This window comes from Nicotiana tabacum, chromosome 18 (genome assembly GCF_000715075.1).
Source record: "Nicotiana tabacum cultivar K326 chromosome 18, ASM71507v2, whole genome shotgun sequence".
NCBI classification, from domain to species: Eukaryota; Viridiplantae; Streptophyta; class Magnoliopsida; order Solanales; family Solanaceae; genus Nicotiana; species Nicotiana tabacum.
Genome location: NC_134097.1, coordinates 73838133 through 73861319, shown reverse-complemented (window position 1 = coordinate 73861319; position 23187 = coordinate 73838133). Strand labels below are relative to the sequence as shown.

The window sequence follows — 23187 nt, the reverse complement described above, 5'->3', positions numbered from 1 at the left end:
AATTAGAGGGAAGAAGATTTGTAAGTAAAGTTTGAAAGATGAACAAAGATGCATTTATAGGTTGAAGAGGACGGTTCAGTGTCGGTGTTGGCCGACCATCGACTGACAAGCATTAAATGCCTAGAGAACTGAACCAATGAGACGTTTCAATCACCTCTGCCGTTTATGTCACGATGCTTACGTCATGATAAACCGAGGGAATGTTCGAAGACTCAATTCGTTTCTTCTCATTGCACTCCAAAAAATAAGGGGACTATCTGTATACGGTCAAAATTGGGCTTGCCTAATTTTGTATGACTAACCGAAATTGGAGTGGTAGATCAAGGCTCAGCCTCGGTTATATCAGACCATAGTACGGAGATGGATTGTAAGCTTGTGGATCAATGGCCGATCGAGATCGAGACCAGCCGTTATTGAGACCGAAGTGAGAAAGATATCGAAGGAAACCTGCTAGGTCGAATAACAGAAAGCCGAGATATTCGTGATCGGGCAAGGATCATGGCGGAAATCTCGGCACGTATCTTGTCAAGACCGGTTATTTATCCTATCATGGGTTTTGCTTCTGTAAATTAGAATTATACCATAAATAGGATTCTTATACTATATAAAGAGGATCCTAATCGTTTTGTAATCATAAGATATTAACGCATAATCAAGCAATATACTATATTTTTCTCATAAAGCTCTCTTAAGCTCTACTGCTCAGTTCATACTTTTTTAGCATACATTGTTGTACGAGGTTAATCTAGCTCGAAGGCCATAATCGCTCAGCATATTTGTTTGTTTTATTTTTCAGTTAATTTCTAACATTAATTCTCATATTTCTCAGTTTGTGCCAAGTGAAATCACGTATCCTTAAAACCACTTATAAATTTAGTTGTTCTTCAATTTTAAGGGTAAACAAATAATAACCATGCAAAGGAGGCGAACCCCGAAGGCGAAATCGAATGTGGTGGTGCACCAACGCATTTAACGTCGACATGTCATTAAATACAGATACAAGTATAGATGTCATATGCATTAATTTGGTCTGTTCGGTCTGTTTTGGTTTAATTTTACAAAGTTATTTAGTTACTTGTTCGATTCATAAATAGACATTAATCTCATCCATATCTTGGATCTTGTATTCCTAATAATATGTTCCAGGAAGACGAAGAAGAAGAAAACAAAAATAATTCGTGTTGGTTTTAGCTAGAAGGATAATAACAAACTGACAAATATTACATTTACAGTTCATGACAAGCTCGCATGGAGCACCTATTCAATTCTTAAATAAAAGCATATAAAACTATAAATCTTGATCAATCGCTAAAGTATCGGGAAACGTTAGATATGAAAGACTGATATTACATTTTTTGTAAAAAAGGATATATTTTTTTTAAAAAAATAAGCACTTATTAATAACAACAACAGTATATAACAATAAGAATAGTCTTCCGAGCAAGTACCAAATGTATAGTCCAAACATATAATGAATTTTCAGCTAATATTGTCCCTATTAAAAATCATTAGGCCAATTGAATCTTCTATTTAAGGGCAATGATCGAAGCAATCAAAAGTTCAAAACACATCTCGTTAAAGGTTTGAAAACTCAAGCATGGCTATGACCTACTTTTTAAGTTCTTTGTTATTCCTTGCAATCATCAATGGAATCCATGCAGTGAACTACTCAGTCACCATTAAGACTGCATCCGGTGCTCGATTTGACCGAGACATTGGTGGCCAATACACCCTTCAAACTCTTGATTCTGCCACCAATTTCATCTGTAACGATATCCTCAAGATCAACTGCCCCATCAACCGCAAAGATGTCCAACACATCAGCATATTCGTCGCTGATGACATGGATGGAGACGACGTTGCATATCAAGACAACAATGAGATCCAAGTCAATTCCAGGTAGTGAACCAGAGGCGGATGCAGCCCATATATATTAAATCTCAACAAATATTAAATTCTGAATCAATTATTTGAAAATTACAACATATATAAAATTAGTTAGAGTTAACCCATGCATCATGTTTAAATTTTTAATCCACCGCTGCAGGTACATAGAAGGTTACTCTGGTGATGTGAAAAGAGAAATCACTGGAGTGTTGTATCATGAAATGACCCATGTTTGGCAGTGGAAAGGTAATGGACAAGCTACTCAAGGATTAGTTGAAGGAGTTGCTGATTATGTGAGGCTCAAAGCTGGGTTTGCACCTAGTCATTGGGTGATGTCTGGCCAAGGTAGCAGTTGGGACCAAGGCTACGACGTGACAGCTCGGTTTCTTGATTACTGCAATTCTCTTAAAGATGGGTTCGTGGTGGAACTCAACAAGAAGATGAGAGATGCTTATAGCGATAGCTATTTCTGTGACATGCTAGGAAAATCTGTGGATCAGCTCTGGGAGGATTACAAGGCTACATTTACGTATTAGCTTTGCCTAAAACAAGTCGTGCATGATGATTGATGAAACGGACACTGATGAAACGTGGACGTCCTCGAAGCATTTAGCTTGGTTTAATTTCATTTTCCAATGAAAAAGCATCAGTATCCGTATACTCTCACATTATGATGCAAGAGTGCTATTTTCTCAAATGCTTGCCGTCCAAAATTTACTTTTTCCGTCTCAATTTACGTGCACTGTTCAGATTTCAAGATTTAATTAAGTTTTACATTGGTTGTGACTTTTTCGTATGCCTTTTAAATATTTTAAATTTTTAAAAATAAACTTATAATTATTTTTGGTTTTTATATTTTTTTCAAAGATAAATTTTATTTTTTAAAAATTTAAAAATTATATGATTAAATTAAGATTAAAATTATGAAGTTTGACTCACGAAATTCGATCTGCACCACATAAATTAGGAAGAGGATAATTAAGTAAATAAAGATGTGTTCTCCCTAATAACTTTAAACTTTTAACAAAAAAATGGTCACCCACCTCAATAGTTACCATAGTTCTACACTTCTCATAATGTCTTTGCAACCTCCTCATTTATCCATATTTAGGGCTGACTAAGAAGATATGGTTATTTTTGGGTAAGGTTATTTAGCCATTATTCATGTGATCTTAGAAAATACTAGAAACCATAGATTCTGAAGTTTACCAGTAAATTGGGAACAAAGAAATAAGTGTTGTGATTGAAAATCTTATTTTAAACTATTACTACGGACGTAATTTAAGACAACAAAATTTTAGATTTGCAATGGATAGATCACATATGTTCAAACTATTAAATACCTTCTAAAAAGAGAAACCAATTCCTTCTTTAACAAGTTAAATAAAACTTTTGACGAAATGATTCTCATAATTTTATATGGTGCCACAGTAAATTGGATTTTTATTCTCACCTATTATCAATTTAATGTTATGTATTCCTGAAATAATCAGACCCTTAATGAAAGTGAGACGGCAGTGCGAAATATAGAGCTGTTAGGGATATCTGTGTACCAAAATGCAGTTTTACTTATGGGAACAAAGAAAATTAAGGCCAAATGTTTGATATTAATTTACTAAAACTTTTTGTATACGGTCAAAACCGGGCTTGCTTTTTGTGTGACTAATCGGGATTGGAACATGATAGGTCAAGGTTCGACCTCGTGTTATACCGAACCATGGTGCAAAGGTAGATCGTGGAGCTCATGACCTAGAGACCGATCAAGATCGAGATCGACCAGGATCGATACCGAGCACAATCGAGGGAAACTTACCGAGCCAAATAACGGAAAGCCGAAATATCCGCAATTGGACGAGGATCATGGCGGAAATCCCGGCACGTATCAAGAAGAGGCTGATTAATTAGCTAATCATGAGATTTGTTACCTCATATTGAACTGTATAAAGAGTAGGACTCCCTGCTATGTAAAGAGGGTCTGATCATATGTTAAAAATATCATATTCACGCAATACAAAGCAATATACTATCTTTTTCTAGCTTTCATTATCTTGTTACTCTATTCATAAGTCAATTGAAACATATTTTGATTCAATGGTGACTGAACTCGAGGGCCAAGACTATTCAATTTGTGTTGTTTGTATTTATTTTTTTATCGTCAATTTCAATACTAATCCATTCTTCCTAATTTGTACCAAGTGGGGTGTTGATAATAGGTGAATTTAACTATATTCAGGCCCTAAATAACCGCCTTCTTGCATAGTTTTGATAATAAAAGTGATAACAAAATGCTCTTATTAGTGCTTTTCATGACTTGCAGGTTATATATGACTAGGGAAGGCTAGGGAGTACTTTTGGAGTCAAAAATTGAAGAAAGAGAGGTCATCCGTGAAATATCCCAAGTGAACCACACAAAAACAGGCTGAAGAATCAGAGAAATGATTCTGCCGCGGTTCCACCGCGATCGCGGCAGAACCGCGGTGAAGACTGCTCGCGGACAGAAGGAGATTCAGAGGAGCTGTTTGGCCGCGGTTCTACCGCGACCACGGCAGAACCGCGGCAGGCGCGAGAAAGTTCAGGGACTAAAGTGCAAAACACAGGATTTTTAGCCCAAAACCCTATTTTAAACACTAGACTCCGCCCAAGAGAGGCATGTATTGAATTTTAGAGTATCTTGGCAAGAAAAACAATTGTGAGAGATCACCCAAAACATTTTTCTTCTTTTCTTTGATTTTTATTGCTAGTTTACGATGAATCTTATCTTAGTTTGTTTACCCATAGTTATGAGTAGCTAAATCCTTTGTCTAAGGTTTTGATGGAACCTATCGGGAGATGAACTTCTTGTTTATGTGAATACAAATTGCTAGTTTCAATCTTTATTTGTTCAACTATGTTCTTGTTGTAGTTAATTGACAGGATCCTCAATTAGTTGTGCCTATTTAGTGTGCATAACTCGGGAGAGAGTGCATATTTAGGTTATTGTTGAACAACACTACTCCCAAAGTATAAGAGGGATCTATCACTGCGGGTTTAAAGGCGGGATTAGGGATAACGAAGTCTTGAGTGCAATCTGAAGTGAACTGTGTTAATTAAAGCTATCTAGTGTATCTCGGGAGAGTGCATTGAGTATATTACTGTGATTACTCGGGAGAGATTTGTGGTAAGATGAGCGTTCATGATTGATAGAGGTGTGTTGGTCAATTTGTATGAAGCATAAACAGAAGGGATTCCATCAATAGGGGAAGTCATTAACCTTAGCATTTTCTCATTATTGTTTACAATCTTAGCATTTTAGTTTACATATTCTTATTTACTTGCAATCTTAGTTAGCAAAGAAACCATCAACGGTGATTCAATCGTCTGGGGAAGTTGGTTCTCAAGAGTTTAGTAGTTCTAAAGATTGAGATTGATAGGTTAATTCTCTGTGGATTCGACCCTGGGCGGAATACTCAGGTTATATTTGCAACGACCGCATTGTCCTTTTTATAAGGCATAGTTGGGCGTGATCAAATTTTGGCGCCATTGCCGGGGAATTAACGGAATTATCAATTACCATTGATAGAAATACAACAAATTCTTAGTATAGTCAGTCTTCTCTATACCAAGATTTGATTGAAAATTTTTGACGGTTGTTGACGTGGTTGCACAGGTGTATGCCTAGAAACTCTACGAGGACTAGAGAAGTACTTAAAGGACTCTCAGACCCAGAGAAAACATTCCGGATATTGATCCGTGCTAACAAAAGACTTCAACAACCTTATCAAACACACAACCTCGAAATTGACATGGGTGACGTAGACAACGTCAATGGAAATGTCAGAGATAGGTCACTTCCTGTGCCTGAGGCTGCACTATATGACTGGGCACAACCCACAGCTGACAATCTGGCCACTGCCATTGTTGTGCCCACGATACAAGCTGAATCGTTCTAGATCACGAACAACATGCTGCATTTGCTGCAAAACAAGGGATTATTTTCTGGGACACTAGCCGAAGATCCTCAACAGCACTTGAAGAACTTCCTATCGATTTGCAAAACTCAAAGGCAACCCAACGTAACTCCAGAAGCAATTAGACTGTTATTATTTCCATTCTCGGTGACAGGAGCTGCTCAGGTCTGGCTAAACTCACTCCCCATAAACTCTATAGAAACTTGGGATGAGTTAGTCAACCAATTTCACATCAAGTTCCACCCGCCCAACAAAACAGCTCAACAAATTGATGAGATCATGAGCTTTAAACAGAAACTAATGGAGACACTGCATGAGACATGGAGCTGGTTTAAAGGAATGTTGGTTATATGTCCACACCATGGTATTCCAGATTAGATGTTGGGACAATGGTTTTACATGGGACTGTCAGATAGCATGAAGAACATTGTAGATGCCTCAGCTGGTGGGGTATTTTTGAGCAAAATTTGGAGAGAAGGTCAGAGTCTGCTTTACAAAATGGCTCAAAATTCGGGGTGGACGACGAGGAATGCACCTATCACTCCAGTGGTACACTCAGTGCCTTTTGACCCATCAAATTCCATGGCTGAAAATGTGGCGACCCTTTTGACACAGATGAGCATACTCACCAAAAAGGTGGAGGAATCGGGGCAGAAACAGCAAGTGCACATTGTAGATACCACCAATGGGGGCTTGTGCACATCTTGCATTAGTTAGCCAATTGGTAATCCGTGGAATGCTGAACATGATCATCATCACCAACACCCTGAGGACATGAACTATGTGTCAAACTATGGATGCCAGAGACAGGGCAATCAGAACTGGGGTCAGCAAACTCAGCAGCCATACAGACCACCTCAGCCACAGTACAACGCTGGAAACATGGGAGGTATGAGACCCCCCAACAATATGGCACATTATCCAAGGTCACAGGGGTACAACAGTCAACAACAAGAGTATCTCCCTCCTCAGCAACAGCATGGTGGAAGGCAAGAAGATGGGTTCAGAAAACTTGAAGCAATGATGCAATAGGTGATTGGGTCCAATGCAAAAATAAATGAAAGAGTAGATGCACATGACACAGCAATCAAAAATATTGAAGTGCAATTGGGCCAAATTTCAATGTCTCTGAACAATCGTCCTCAGGGGACATTACTTGCAGATACCCAAATCAATCCTAAAGATCAGGGCCCGAAGCAGCTGATGGCGGTGAGTCTTCATAATGGTAGGGATCTTGATGTAGAGCAGGAGAGAGCTCCTAACAATATATAGGCTGAGACACTCATTCAGGTACCCATTGAGCTAGATGATTCCACAAGGCTGACAGATGTGACAATCCAGCCTGCTCAGGAAGAAAAGAATACTCAGCAGGAGACCGAGAAAGTTGCTGAAGCAGTTGAAGGGCCGGTAGTAGAGATAGTAGCTGAGAAAGAAAAGTCCCAAGAGATTGGGAAGAAAAGACCTCCTGCTCCATTTCCACAGAGGTTGGCCAAGCTTCAAAAGGAGGAGCAGTACAAAAAGTTCTTTGAGATGCTCAAGCAAATTCAGGTTAATATTTCGTTGATTGAAGCTTTAAAGGAGATGCCTGGATACGCAAAAATGATGAAAGATTTAATGTCCCGGAAATTTGAATTCCAAGACTTGGCCACAGTGACACTTACTCAGACGTGCAATGCAGTGGTAACTAGACCTGTTGCTGAAAAGCTCTCTGATCCAGGGAGTTTTACTATTCCATGCACTATTAAAAACTTTGCTTTTGCGAAAGCACTTTGTGATTTAGGGGCCAGCATTAATCTTATGCCCCTGGTCATTTACAAAAGGTTGGGCATTGTGAGAGCTAGACCCACCTCTATGTTGTTGCAGCTGGCTGATAGTACTGTGAAGCGTCCATTTGGGATCCTTGATGATGTACTTATTCAGGTGGGGAAATTCGTGTTCCCTGCAGATTTTGTGATATTGGATTGCAAAGTGAATGAAGAAATTCCTATAATCTTAGGAAGACCATTCTTGGCCACAGGGAGAGCTCTTATTGATTGTGAAACCGGGGAACTTAAGATGAGGCTCAATGACGAAGAGATTGTATTCAATGTGCAGAAATCTATGAGGCGACCAAGTGAGTTCGACAATTGCTCTCTTATTGATGTCGTGGATGTAATCGTACAGTCTGATGATAAAGTGTTGACGGTTGAGGATCCCCTAGCTGCATGTTTGACGAATTTGGAGGAAGTGAATAGTGAGAACTTGGCGGAATGGGTGTTGGCACTGGAAGGTAGAGGGTCTTGGGAAAGAAATCTAAAGTTTGAGCCCCTACACTTAGAAAAGAGGGAGACTCCTCCAGCTAAGCCATCCATTGAAGAACCACCGAAGCTGGAACTAAAGCCATTGCCAGGCCACCTCAGGTATGAATTTCTGGGACCTGACTCCACTCTACCTGTTATTATCTCATCTGGTTTGTTAGATGTGCAGGTCCAACAGCTTCTACAGGTATTGAAGGAGTACAAAACTGCCATTAGGTGGACCATGGCAGACATCAAGGGGATCAGCCCCGCTTACTGAATGCATAAGATTCTGCTGGAAGAGGGGCACAAACCTTCCAGGGAACATCAGAGGAGGCTGAACCCAAATATGAAGGAAGTGGTGAAGAAGGAGGTGATAAAGTGGTTAGATGCGGGAATTATTTTCCCAATCTCTGACAGCAGCTAGGTTAGCCCAGTTCAATGTGTGCCTAAGAAGAGTGGCATGACGGTTGTGAAGAATGACAACAATGAACTAATCTCAACGAGAACCGTCACAGGCTGGAGAATTTGTATGGATTATCGAAAGTTGAATCTAGCCACCCGGAAAGACCACTTCCCACTTCCCTTCATCAATCAGATGCTGGATAGATTGGCGGGGAGGTCACACTTTTGTTTTCTGGATGGGTACTCAGGGTACAATCAGATTTCCATTGCACCTGAGGACCGAGAGAAGACCTCCTTCACATGCCCTTATGGCATTTATGCCTTTAGGAGGATGCCCTTTGGCCTATGCAATGCACCCGCCACATTCCAACGGTGCATGATGGCCATATTCACTGACATGGTTGAGGATATAATGGAGGTGTTCATGGATGACTTCTCAGTGGTGGGAAGTTCATTTGATGAGTGCCTGGTGAATCTGATGTGTGTGCTGAAACAGTGCATCGAGACTAATTTGGTGCTGACCTGGGAGAAGTGTCATTTCATGGTACAAGAAGGCATAGTCTTGGGGCACCAGGTGTCAAGCAAGGGAATAGAAGTAGATCGAGCAAAGGTTGATGTAATAGCAAAGCTGCCTCCACCAACTTCGGTCAAAGAAATCAGAAGTTTTCTTGGACATGCCGGTTTCTACCGGCGGTTCATAAAAGACTTCTCCAAAATCACCAAACCTCTCTGTAAGTTATTAGAGAAAGATCACCCGTTTGTATTTTTTGATGATTGCAGGGTAGCGTTTGAGGAGTTGAAGCAGAGGCTGGTCACAACACCCATCATTGTTGCCCCCAACTGGGAGCAACCATTCGAACTAATGTGTGCGCTAGTGACTACGTAGTGGGGGAAGTGCTGGGCCAGCGGAAGGAAAAATTGATGCACCCAATCTACTATGCCAGCAGAACGCTGAGTGGAGCCCAGTTGAACTATACGGTGACTGAAAAGGAGATGCTAGCTGTGGTGTTCGCATTCGACAAGTTTTGATCCTACCTGATAGGATCAAAGGTAATCGTCTACACTGACCATGCCGCTCTCAGGTACTTAATAGAAAAGAAAGACTCTAAGCCACGCCTGATTCGTTGAGTGTTGCTGCTGCAAGAGTTTGATCTTGAAATACGTGACCGCAAGGGCACTGAGAATCAAGTCGTTGATCACCTATCACGACTTGAGGGAGCTGAAAATGCAATTGAAGTTGAGGAAATTCTGGAAACTTTTTCGGACGAGCAACTACTCGCCACTACTCATCAGGAAGCGCCATGGTATGCAGACTTGGCCAATTACCTAGCCAGTAGTATAGTTCCTCACGACCTTTCATCGGTCCAGAGGAAACGATTTTTTCGTGAAAGACGCTTGTACTATTGGGATGAGCCCTATCTCTTTTGAATATACCTGGATAACATGATCTAGAGATGCGTCTCCGAGATAGAACAATCTTCTATTTTGCAGGCTTGTCATGCATCGACTTATGGTGGACACTTTGGAGGGATCAGGACAGCAGCAAAGGTGCTAGAAGCCGGATTTTTCTGGCCGACTGTGTTTAAAGATGCTCACTCATGGGTGAAGGGTTGTAATGAATGTCAACGCACCGGGAACATTTTTCGGCGCCACAAGATGCCCATGAACCCAATTCAGGAGATAGAAGTGTTCGACGTCTGGGGGATTGATTTCATGGGTCCCTTCGTCAGCTCCTATGGCAATAAGTACATCCTTGTTGCTATAGACTATGTGTCCAAGTGGGTGGAAGCTGTAGCGTTGCCCACCAATGATGCGAAAGTGGTGGTGGGGTTTCTAAAGAAGAACATATTCACCCATTTTGGGACACCACGTGCGATTATCAGCGACGGAGGCACTCACTTCTGCAATAGAGCCTTCGAAAAGTTGCTTATAAAATACGATGTGCGCCACAAGGTGGCTACTCCATACCACCCGCAGACTAGTGGACAGGTTGAGGTATCCAACAGGGAAATCAAGAGTGTGTTAACGAAACTGTGAACGCCACAAGAACTGATTGGGCAAGGAAGCTAGATGATGCACTCTGGGCCTACAGAACGGCTTTCAAGACACTAATTAGTATGTCACCATACAAGTTAGTGTTTGGGAAGGCCTGTCACCTACCTGTAGAACTCGAGCATAAAGCGTGGTGGGCACTGAAACAACTAAACTTAGACATGGAAGCTGCGGGCACGTCAAGAGTCATAGAATTGCATGAGCTCAAGGAGTTCAGGTATCTTGATTTTGAGAGCACAAGGCTGTACAAAGAGAGAATGAAGAGGCTACACGATCAGAACATTGTTGAGCGCAATTTCAAACCTGGGGACATGGTATTGCTATACAACTCAAGACTGAGGTTGTTCCCGGGTAAGCTGAAGTCACGATGGTCTGGACCATTTCGAGTAGTTGAAGTTTTCCAGTCAAGAGCGGTTGACGTTGCCACTGAAAATGACTCTCGTACATTTAGAGTCAATGGTCAAAGATTGAAGTTGTATATGGGTATGAGCGAGCCCAAGGAAGGGTCTAAACTGCAGTTGACTGAACCACGGAGGTCGAGCGAGCCTTAACTGCACTCATCTGGATCGTGCCGCGACGTTAAATCAGGCGCTGCATGGGAGGCAACCCATGAAATTGTTGTAAGTGTAACTCTTCTTAAAATTAAAAAAAAAAGGGGCGTCAGAATCAGAGATGGGCTCAGGCTGCGGTTCTACCGCGACTACGGTCCTGACCCTTCTCTAAATCCTGGCCATCACGGTTGCACCGCGACCGCGGTTCATCTGAACTTGGCCTACCGCAACTGCGGCAGAACCGCGGCAGACGCAAACGGAGTCCAGGTAAGTTTTTTTTTCTGTTTTGTTTTAATTTTTTTCTTTTCCCCTTTAAACAAAATACCCTCCCACCTACCACTAAACCCTCTCCCACCCGCCCAGAACCACAAACAAAAAATAACCCCCCCCCCCCCACTCCTTTCTCTCTAATTTCTCTCTAACCTCTCTCTATCTTCTCTCTTCTCCTCTCATCTTCACAAAACTTCATTATCATCCTCCCCTACTTTCCACCTTCACCACCCACTTTCCCTCAACTAAACAAGTAAGTTTCTCTCTCTCTCTCTCTCTCTCTCTCTCTCTCTCTATTTCATCTTCTAACTTAGTGTAAATTTGATCTAAACTTATTTAGTTAAACCCTAGGTAGGAATATTGTAGATTTCCTTTCAATTTTTGCTTCTTCTCTTTGTTTTTATTGTTGTATTTGCTTCTTGTGGATTTATTTGGTGCTAAAATGGTTGGGTCTTTCTTCTACTTCGATTATGGAGGTTGTTTAGATGTTTTGGAGGCCTAGAAGTAATTTCTGCGGTGTAGCTTGGTGGTGGGACCTTTTTGGCCAGGAATTTGGGGCTTGTGGTGCTATTTTGAGGCATTTTGGGCCTACCCTAGGTTATGGTGATATTGTATTTGGTGAATGGTGGTGTCATTTTTAATGTGACTCACTTGAGGGAGTAAGTGTAGGGTGTTGTATGCTTGTGGAGCCATTGTGGAGATTGTAACTTTGAACACATCACGAGTTGAGGGTTTGGCATAGTGTCTAAATGGAATAAATGGGAGATATTATTTGGTGCCATCAGGTGGTGAAGTCTGAGTAACCATCTGGCTGACACATGTAGGATATATTTGATGGTTCTTCTGTATTCTTTGCAGGTTATATGGCTCGTAAGAAGCAAAAGAGATCGGCAGGCACGTCCCAACAGCCTACTTATGATGCTTCTAGGTTCGAATCTGAAGTGGCAGAGGACGACTTTCATGCCAAGGCCTCAAAGAGCTTCATCCCTGAAATACTGATTGACAGGGAAGCCCTCTGTGCAGAAAAGGATGAGATGTATGAGGAAATCCAGCGGAGGGAAATGGAGTTCTTATTTGATGAACCTGAAATGGTGAACATGATGCTTGTACGGGAGTTCTATGCGAACTGCCCAGCTCATATGCTACGGGAGGTGACTGTGCGAGGCACATGGGTAGATGCCTCAGTGGAAACTATTCGGCAGGTATTGCGGCTGCCCCGGTTTACTAGTGACGTCGACTATTACCAGGACGCCCCAGGTGTCACTTGGGATACTATGACTGATGTACTCTGCGCAGGGGGGCAACCAATCTGGATACGTGACCACATCACCTTGAACTCCAATTCGTTCACCCATTTGGCTAAGTGTTGGCTCACTGTCATTTGCAACCGGTTCTTGCCCTCAGGCAATATGACTGATGTGAACTTCCAAAGAGCCCTTTTGACGTGGTGCTTCGTCACAAAGAAGGATTTTGATGCGGCAAGGCTTATTGGTGACGAAATGATCATACGGTCCCCGCTGAGGTCAAAAGGATTCTACTTTCCCTCCCTGGTGACTACATTGTGCCTGCGGAAGAATGTCCCCACAAATTCTACTGATGGAGAGTTGCCCCCTAAAGTAGCCTTCAAAGCTTCGAGCATCAGAGTGGGCAGGGGTGCACGCACCACTATTGATATCGATGATGAGGATGATGACTCGGTTCTTATGGCACCATCCAGGAGATCCTATGATAGTGTCGGACCCTCTCGGCGCCCCCATGCTGGGGCTGGCTTATCCATATCACAGTCCACCCATCCTATGTTGCGTTCTATGGAGGAAGAGGTCGCCGATCTTTGCACCTCGGTGGAGGGCCTACACACACGTATGGATGCCATGTCTCAGAGGCAGGCCAGGTCTGAGAGCCGGTTCATGTCCTGGTTCCGTGCTTTGGGGAGAGCTTGCCATGTGGACCCCAGCACAGTCTTCGACTCTGATTGAGTCTCAGGGAAGTCTTCTTACCCTTCTGCTCTTTACCTTCTTGATATGACATGGGGACATGCCATGACTTTAAGTATGGGGTGGGAGACTTGCTTTAGTGATATGTGTACTATACATAGACATTGTGTGTGTTGTAGCATGAAATTGATGTTGTTGTATACAATTGACTGTACTTATATGAGGAGTCTGACTTGGCCCAACGATGGACACTTTTCGACGGGTCTCTTGAGGGTCCAAATTGGATAAAAAAAAAGGGTAGAAGACTCTTCCTGAGGACGGACCACTTGGACAAGTACTCGTGAGGGAAGTAGTCCATGAAGTTTTTTTTTTCTTTATTTATTTTTTTTCCTTTTTAGGTAGTGTAGTAAGTCCCCCTTGGTTTTTCTTTTGGCCACGATTCTTTTCTAAGGGTTTTTCTTGAACCGGGTTAGGTAGATTTTCCTTTTGTAGTTAGGACTAAGATGGGTAAAGGCTAGAATGCTACCCTGAATGTACACACCTGCAAACAACTAAATGAACTTGAGAGTGTGACGTCTAGGCTCAGTTGTGGACTTGTAAATCTATGCCTTAATTTTGCACATCTTGCTTTGCTTGAACGCTCGTATGAGTGTGTTGATAAACTTATTCAGAACGAGTTACATGCTAAGTGTGTGAGATTTTACTTGCATTCTGTTCTTGCATGCGATACCTAAAACTTGCCATGTGTGTTTGCAAAGCGAAATAGAAGCTGTTTGATTTTAGAGATGATTGAGGCATTTCTTTATGTAAGCCTATATATAATGGTGAATCCACCTGTCTATATTGCCATAGTTAACCTTTTGAGCTTGAAGCCTGTTCTTTGATAACCCTATAATGACCTATATCCTTGTGTTTGAATAGCTGATTGTTTGAACCTATACCTCCGAGAAGCACTTGAATCACTAAGGAACATACAAAAGTCAAAGTGTGGGGTGGTAGGGAGTTAGCGAAAAAAGGGGAATCAGGAATGAATCATTTGAATAGTGCACTGGCATTTAAAAAAAACAAGAAGCCAGTTGCACCTAAAGAAAAGTAGGGGTCACCTGTGAAACAAAAATGTGGAGGAATAATTAGGCTGAGCAGGGAAATTGAGATAAAAGGAAGTGTGTATTAAAAGTGCTTAAGGAGGTTAGTCACTAAATCTAAATGTATCCTACCCGGCCCTTAGCCTACATTACAACCAAATAAATACCTCTTGATCTTTGACTAAAACAACTCGATTAGTAGAGTACTACACTATGGGCAAGCTTATGGTGTATCTGTGTGGCATGTGAATGTTTTTTGCTGAGAGTGAGTGAATTCTTTCTATCTTCGGTTCCTTGTGTTTGAATTTTATGTGTGTGGAACATCTCTCAGATTTTTGATGTGAGGGAATGTGACTCGGGAAGGAAAATTAAGTCTTTACCTCTGTTAGAGTAACTAGAGTGAGCGCAAGTGTGTCATGGCAGTAGAGTCTGCGTCTGGGGTATGACCGGCACAGTGCTTAGGTGGTTCCGTCAAAATGGCGGGTGTGACATACTTGGGGTAATGCATAAAACGGTTAGGCTTAGAAGTGTGGTTTAGCTTGCTCGAGGACGAGCAAAGGTATAAGTGTGGGGTGTTGATAATAGGTGAATTTAACTATATTCAGGCCCTAAATAACCGCCTTCTTGCATAGTTTTGATAATAAAAGTGATAACAAAATGCTCTTATTAGTGCTTTTCATGACTTGCAGGTTATATATGACTAGGGAAGGCTAGGGAATACTTTTGGAGTCAAAAATTGAAGAAAGAGAGGCCATCCGTGAAATATCCCAAGTGAACGTCCAAATTCCAAACGGAACAGGATGAAAAACCGCGGTTTCACCGCGACCGCGGCAGAACCGCGGCAGAGTGCAGACGCAGACAATTGAAGAATCAGAGGCCATGTTTGGCCGCGGTTTGACCGCGACCGCGGTAGAACCGCGGCAGGAGGCGGAAATTTCAGGGACTAAAGTGCAAAACACGGGATTTTTAGCCCAAAACTCTATTTTAAACACTAGACTCCGCCCAAGAGAGGCATGTATTGAATTTTAGAGTATCTTGGCAAGAAAAACAATTGTGAGAGATCACCCAAAACATCTTTCTTCTTTTCTTTGATTTTTATTGCTAGTTTATGATGAATCTTATCTTAGTTTGTTTACCCATAGTTATGAGTAGCTAAATCATTTGTCTAAGGTTTTGATGGAACCTATTGGGGGATGAACTTCTTGTTTATGTGAATACAAATTGCTAGTTTCAATCTTTATTTGTTCAACTATGTTCTTGTTGTAGTTAGTTGACAGGATCCTCAATTAGCTGTGCCTATTTAGTGTGCATAACTCGGGAGAGAGTGCATATTTAGGTTATTGTTGAACAACACTACTCCCAAAGTATAAGAGGGATCTATAACTGCGGGTTTAAAGGCAGGATTAGGGATAACGAAGCCTTGAGTGCAATCTGAAGTGAACTGTGTTAATTAAAGCTAGCTAGTGTATCTCGGGAGAGTGCATTGAGTATATTACTGTGATTACTCGGGAGAGATTTGTGGTAAGATGAGCGTTCATGATTGATAGAGGTGTGTTGGTCAATTTGTATGAAGCATAAACAGAAGGGATTCCATCAATAGGGGAAGTCATTACCTTAGCATTTTCTCATTATTGTTTACAACCTTAGCATTTTAGTTTACAGCTTGTTATTTACTTGCAATCTTAGTTAGTAAAGAAACCATCAACGGTGATTCAAACGTCTGGGGAAGTTGGTTCTCAAGAGTTTAGTAGTTCTAAAGATTGAGATTGATAGGTTAATTCTCTGTGGATTCGACCCTGGGCGGAATACTCAGGTTATATTTGCAACGACCGCATTGTCCTTTTTATAAGGCATAGTTGGGTGTGATCAATCATGTATCCTTTTAACCGCGTATAAATTCAATTGTTATCCGATTTTACGGTAAACAGTTTAGCGCCCACTGTGAGGCTAAAGATAATAGTGATTACCTGGTATAAAATTTCGTGACACATACTATTTTACACTTGTTCTTTGAAGTATCTATGATTACAGGACTAAAAAATGTCAAACTCTCAGTCAGCACCTCTACACGTTGATAATGATTTCGGCCATCATGGCGAATACGGTAACATAGCACCAGGGAACGATGTACCCCCGATTGGCCTCGATGGAGTTTCGGATGTAGATCCAATCGACGTAAATTCACATGTACCATCAACAGAAATTTGGCCGCCGATCCGAAGGCACCCTCCGTAGGGATGCTCGATCAGCCTCTCAAAGCACACGTGGCGGTGAAGATGGCGGGATCATCCTGCTGGTGATCTTCGAAATGTTGCAGGCTAAACATATGGTAATAACCCAGCTCCAAAACAAGAATCACACACCGAGTAGGGTCGAGCTTGAGCCGTACTAGGAAGTTGTACGCAGGGCCGAATCGGTTTCAAGAAAATTGAGCGAGAAAGAGTCGGACACCAACCCTGCAATCATGAAGATTCTAGAAGAACTGACAAAGTGAATTGAGTCGGGGGAAAAGAAGATCGAGGTAAACGACAAGAAGGTGGAAGCTTATAACTCCAGGGTCGATCAAATCCCTGGGGCATAACCAACATTGAAAGGATTGGATTCCAAAAAGTTCGTACAAAAACCATCTCCCCGAGGGAGGCTCCAAAGCCAACCCCCAAGAAGTTCCGCATGCCCGAGATTCCTATGTATAATGGAACGACCGATCCGAACGAGCACGTCACTTCTTATACATGTGTTATCAAAAGGAATGATCTAGAGGATGACGAGATCGAATCAGTCTTGCTAAAGAAATACTGGGAGACCCTGTCAAAGGGAGCTATGATATGGTACATTAATTTACCACCTAATTCTATTAACTCATTTGTTATACTTGCAGATTCTTTCATAAAGGCACACGCTGGGGCCATTAAGGTCGAAACCAGAAAGTCGGACTTTTTCAAGGTAAGGCAAAAGGACAACGAAATGCTCAAAGAATTCGTCTTGATTCCAAATGGAATTGATGGACTTGACACTGGTCGCTGATGATTGGGTTGTTCAAGCTTTCACTCAAGGGCTCAACATTCGAAACTCAGTAGCTTCACAGCAATTGAAGTAGAATTTGATAGAATTCCCAGTTGTTACTTGGGTCGATGTACATAATCAGTATCAATCAAAGATCAGGGTTGAGGACGATCAACTTGGGGCTCCTCCAGGGTCCGTTTATGCTATATCAGACCCGTCGATAAAATCAAGAGGGATATTGACCGAGAAACATGGTCAAACAGAGATTGATATCAGCCGTATAATGGAGATCGTAGAGCAATAGATCTAGGCAAAATTTTGCATGAAATGAAAGGAGAAATGATCGAGGTCAAAGCTTTTGAAGGACTCATGAGCAAGAACGGCTTCAAAAGACCTATTGGACTCAAAAAGTCACCACGATTGTCAGAGTATAACTTTAATGTTGACGCGGCTGCCATCGTATCGGCTATCGGGCGCATCAAAGAAACAAAGTGGCCTCGACCTTTGAAAACTGATCCTACACAAAGGGATGCCAACCAAATATGCAAATATCATGGCACACATTGCCACATGATGGAGGATTGTCGACAACTGAGGGAAAAAATAGCCTGGTTGTTCAACAGCGGTCACCTTCGAGAATATTTGAGTGATTGAGCTAAGAATCATTTCAGAAACAGGTACTCCAATAAATAAAATAAACAAGACGAGCCCCAGCATGTCATCCATATGATCATCTAAGTGGTCTATGTTCCTCAAGGTCTGATGATAAAACGCACCAAAGTATCAATCACAAGAGAAAAACGGACTCGAGATTACCTACCAGAACGGACTCTATCTTTCAATGACGAGGATACAGAAGGAACAATGCAACGCTATAATGATGCACTGGTAATTTCTGTACTCATGAATAAAACTCGAGTTAAACGTTTGCTAATTGATTCAGGTAGCTTGACCAACATCATTCGATCGAGAGTCGTAGAACAACTCGGCCTACAGGACCAGATCGTACCTGCGGCCCGAGTGCTAAACGGATTCAACATGGCTTGTGAAACTATTGAGGGAGAAATAACGTTGCCGGTAAACATAGACGGTACCACCCAGGAGACCATGTTTTATGTAGTTGAGGGGGACATGAGATACAACGCCCTGTTTGAGAGACCGTTAATTCACAAAACGAGGGTCGTGCCCTCGACCTTTCACTAGGTATTAAAATTTCCAACACCAAAAGGGATAAAGACAGTTTACAGGGAGCAACCCGCTGCAAAGGAGATGTTTGTTGTCGATGAAGTAATTCTTATATCAACACTCTCATCGACAAAAGACTCAAGTTTGAAGGCGAAACAAGAAGCCTAATAACAATCATCGATGCAAGCTTCAACCCAATCAGACAAGCAAGGGATTGACCAAGACGACGATTACGGGATTCCCCGATCCTTTATAGCTCCCGATGATTTCGATGCCAACAAATCAACGGTCGAAGAGCATCGAACATATGCCCGATCGAAAGGTATACCTGCGCACGAGATTAACTCCCAAGCTTAGAAAAAACTCATTAAATTTCTTCTAGCTAATATGGATTGGTTTGCTTGGTCCCATCTCGATATGACAGGGATCCCACCGGAGATCACTACTCACAAGCTGAGTTTGGACCCAAAGTTCCATCCGCTAAAGCAAAAAAGGAGATCCCAGTCCGAGATAAAGCATGCCTTCATCAAGGACGAGGTAACTAAACTCCTTAAAATAGAGTCCATCCGGAAGGTCAAATACCCGGAATTGTTAGCAAATGTAGTGGTAGTTCCTAAAAAGGAGAACAAACTAAGAATAGATGTGGATTATAGAAATTTAAATAAGGCATACCCCAAAGATTCTTTCCCTTTATCTAACATCGATCGCATGATCGACGCCACGGTCGGCCACAAGATTCTTAGTTTTCTCGATGCCTACTTGGGTACAACCAAATACGGATGAATCTGGATGACCAAGAAAAAACCTCTTTCATCACTAAGTATGACACATACTACTATAATGTAATGCCGTTTGGATTAAAAAAATGTCGGTGCCACTTACCAATGACTAGTAAACCGAATGTTCGAAGAAAAAATATGAAAAACCATGGAAGTTTATATTGACGATATATTAGTTAAGTCCCTACGAGTAGAGGACGATTTAAAGCATTTGCAATAAACCTTCAGTATATTGAAGAAATACAACATGAAACTGAATCCAGAAAAGTGTGAGTTCGGGGTCAGATCCGGTAAATTTCTCGGATTCATGGTATCCAACCGAGGGATCGATATTAACCCCGAAAAGATCAAATCTATCAAGGATATCACGGTAGTGGATAACGTAAATCTATACAAAGGCTAACTGGGTGCATTGCAGCCCTGGGGCGATTCATCTCAAGATTGTCCGATAAAAGCCATCGATTTTTATCGTTACTGGAAAAAAACTTCACATGGACCCCAGAATGCCAACGGGCCTTAGAAGAACTTTAGCAATACTTATCGAGCCTAACATTGCTTCACACATCGAGGGTAGATGAACGACTATACTTGTATCTAGTAGTATCACAAATAACGGTAAGTGGTGTCCTAGTCCGGGAAGAACAAGGTACATAATTTCCTATTTATTTTCTTAGTAGGACCTTAGGTAAGGCAGAAACTAGATATCCTCACCTAGAAAAATTGGCACTCGCCTTGCTAAATGCTTCTAGAAAACAAAACCATATTTTCAATGCCATCCTATATGTGTTGTGACAACCTACCCTTTACGAAATATAATGATAAACCCGAACTTTCGGGGCGATTAGCCAAATGGGTCGTGGAAATCAGTGGATACGATATCAAATATCAACCTCGAACAGCCATCAAATCCCAGATTTTGGCAGATTTTGTGGCCGACTTTACGCCGACCCTAATACCCGAAGTCGAAAGAGAGTTGTTGGTAAACTCGGGAATGTCTTCGGGAATCTGGACCCTTTTTACGGATGGCGCCTCAAACATAAAGGGGTCTAGAATTGGTATCGTTCTGAAGCCACCCACAGGAAATATAGTTAGACAATCTATTATGACTGTAAAATTGACTAACAACAAGGCCGAATATGAGGCCATGATTGCAGGTCTCGAACTGGCCAAAGGCTTGGGGGTGGAGGTGATCGAAGCTAAGTGTGACTCCCTCCTTGTAGTAAACCAATTAATGGAGCATTCAAAGTTAGAGAAGAACGAATGCAAAGATACCTAGACAAGTTACATGTAACATTACATCGGTTCAAAGAGTGGACTTTGTAGCACGTGCCTCGAGATCAAAGTAGTGAGGCCGATGTCCTTGCGAACTTAGGATCATCAGTCGAAGACGACGAGCTCAACACAGAGGTAGTCGTATAGCTCATGAGATCAGTAGTAGAGGAAGGCCATATCAAAATAAACTACACAAGCTTAACTTCGGGTTGGAGAAATAAATACGTAGAGTATTTGAAGTCTAGGAAAATTCCCTCAGATCCAAAGGAATCGAGGGCCCTACGCACAAAGGTAGCCTGATTTAGTTTGACAAGGATGGAACCTTGCTCAGGAGAATGTTCGATGGCCCTCTAGAAATATGTGGGACCGGGAGATACCGAGTACATTCTAAGGGAAGTCCACGAAGGCACCTGCAGGAACTACTCAGGCGCCAAATCATTGGTTCAGAAGGTAATTAGAGCTGGCTATTATTGGATCAACATGGAAAAAGGTGCGAATGAGTTCGTACAAAAATGTGATAAATGTTGAAGACATGATTCGAAGATTCATCAACCCGAGGAGCTACTGCATTCAATTTTATCGTCGTGGCCATTCATGAAGTGGGGGATGGACATCGTCGGCCCTCTTCCTTCGGCACCAAGTAAGGCTCAATTTATCTTATTTATGGTTGACTATTTTTCTAAGTGGGTTGTAGTATAGGCATATGAGAAGGCCAGAGAAAAGGAAGTTATCGACTTCATATAGGACCACATCATACGTTGGTTCGGGATACAATTCAAAATTGTATGTGACAACGGAAAATAGTTTATTCACAGTAAAGTGACCAAATTTCTCAAAGGCCATAAGATCAAAAGGATCTTGTCAACACCTTATCACCCTAGTGGGAACCGACAAGCTGAATCGGCCAACAAAACCATAATCCAAAACCTTAAGAAACGTTAACTGACGCTAAGGGGAAATGGAAAGAGATCCTGCCCGAAGTTCTTTGGGCATATCGCACAACTTCGAAGTCCAGTATCGGGGCTACCCTATTCTCATTGGTTTATGACACCGAAGCTCTAATATCGATCGAAGTCGGGAAGCCGAGTATCAGATTCTGATATGCAATAAAAGGATCGAATGATGAGGCCATGAGTACAAGCCCAGAGCTGTTGGATGAAAGGCGTGGAGCTTCCCTTTATCAATTGGCCGCCCAAAAGTAATGGATCGAAAGATATTACAATCGAAGGGCCAACCTTCGATACTTCAGTGTCAGGGGCTTAGCACTAAGGAAGGTCACATTAAACACCTAGAATCCGAACGAAGGGAAATTGGGTCCGAACTGGAAAGGGCCATACCAGATTCTCGAGATCACAGAGAAAGGATCCTATAAACTCGTAATGATAAATGGAGAACAATTGCCAAATAATTGGAACGTAACTCACCTTAAATGATATTATTGCTAAGGTACGACCCCATTTTATTTCTTTCTATTTTCGGGCTAACACTTGCAGGTGGTCGACAAGGAGCCGCATGGAGTCTTTAGGTCTAAAAGCACGCGTTGCACATTTTTTCCCTTGAACCGTTTTTGTCCCAATTGGGTTTTTCGGAAAGGTTTTTAACGAGGCAACAACAGATCGTGCTAACTTATAATCAATGTCCAAGCACAAATCGATGTCGAAGAAAGCACTAACAGTATCTGAGGTTCCTTTACAATCAACCTCGAATACTGGAGGGCATTACCCTTGGATATCAACTTTTTGCGAGGAAATTACTTCGCAATAGAAGGGTCTCGATAGGTAAGATTTATTGTAAGGTCCAAACGGTCAAACGAACCGTGTTCACCTAGGTTGCTTGAGCCCTGTCATAAAATATGTATGCATGTATAACTATTTTTTCACAAGAATAAAGAGAAGTACGTTCCTTGTAATTATCTTATGTCTTAGAAAAATTTCAACTTTAAAATTTTGGCCCCTGAGCTCGTTTCCTTAAGAGATTAAATTCTCTTTTATGCTAAGGAATTTCGACCTTTGTGAATACAAGTAATAAAGCAAAGGAAAAATTTGAAAGCCGAAGAGGAAAAGAAAGCCTTGTTTATATTTACCTAATAGTCTTTTATAGAGGCCAAAATGGCTTAATTCAAAATTTTACAATGGTTGAAACAGCCTAAAAAAGATGCAAAAGAAAAGCAAAAAATATAAAGGCCTAAGTGGCCTGGTCTTCATCGGAGGCAACATCTCCGCCCTCGGGATCTTCCCCGCTTTCGAATTCACTTAAACTCTCTGAGTCTTCCTCGAAGGTTTGAATCCGAGTGTGATTTGGTGTTTGGGTGTTGTTTTGAGTGATTAGAAGGCTCGACTAAGTTTGAATGATGTTATGGGGATTTTTGGCATGTTTGGTTGAGGTCTCGAGGGCCTCGGTGTGTTTTAGATGCCCAAAAGGACATTTTTGGATTTGAAGAGTTAGCAGATTTTGTTGGTTTTCTGTTGCAGAAGATTTGTTCTTCGAGATCACGAAGGGGAGTTCGCGATCGCGTAGGCCTAATTGGGGCAGAGGTAGAAT

At 41.7% G+C, this 23187-nt stretch overlaps 1 protein-coding gene across 1 annotated transcript; it reads left to right on the top strand.

Moving 5' to 3' along the window:
* Positions 1-1579: 1579 nt before the first annotated feature.
* Positions 1580-2622, top strand: LOC107775319 (uncharacterized). Its single transcript, XM_016595043.2, has 2 exons — positions 1580-1899; positions 2048-2622. Exons 1-2 carry the CDS (start codon positions 1598-1600, stop codon positions 2421-2423), a joined length of 678 nt encoding a protein of 225 aa, XP_016450529.2. The 5' UTR covers positions 1580-1597; the 3' UTR covers positions 2424-2622.
* The last annotated feature ends 20565 nt before the right edge of the window (positions 2623-23187 follow it).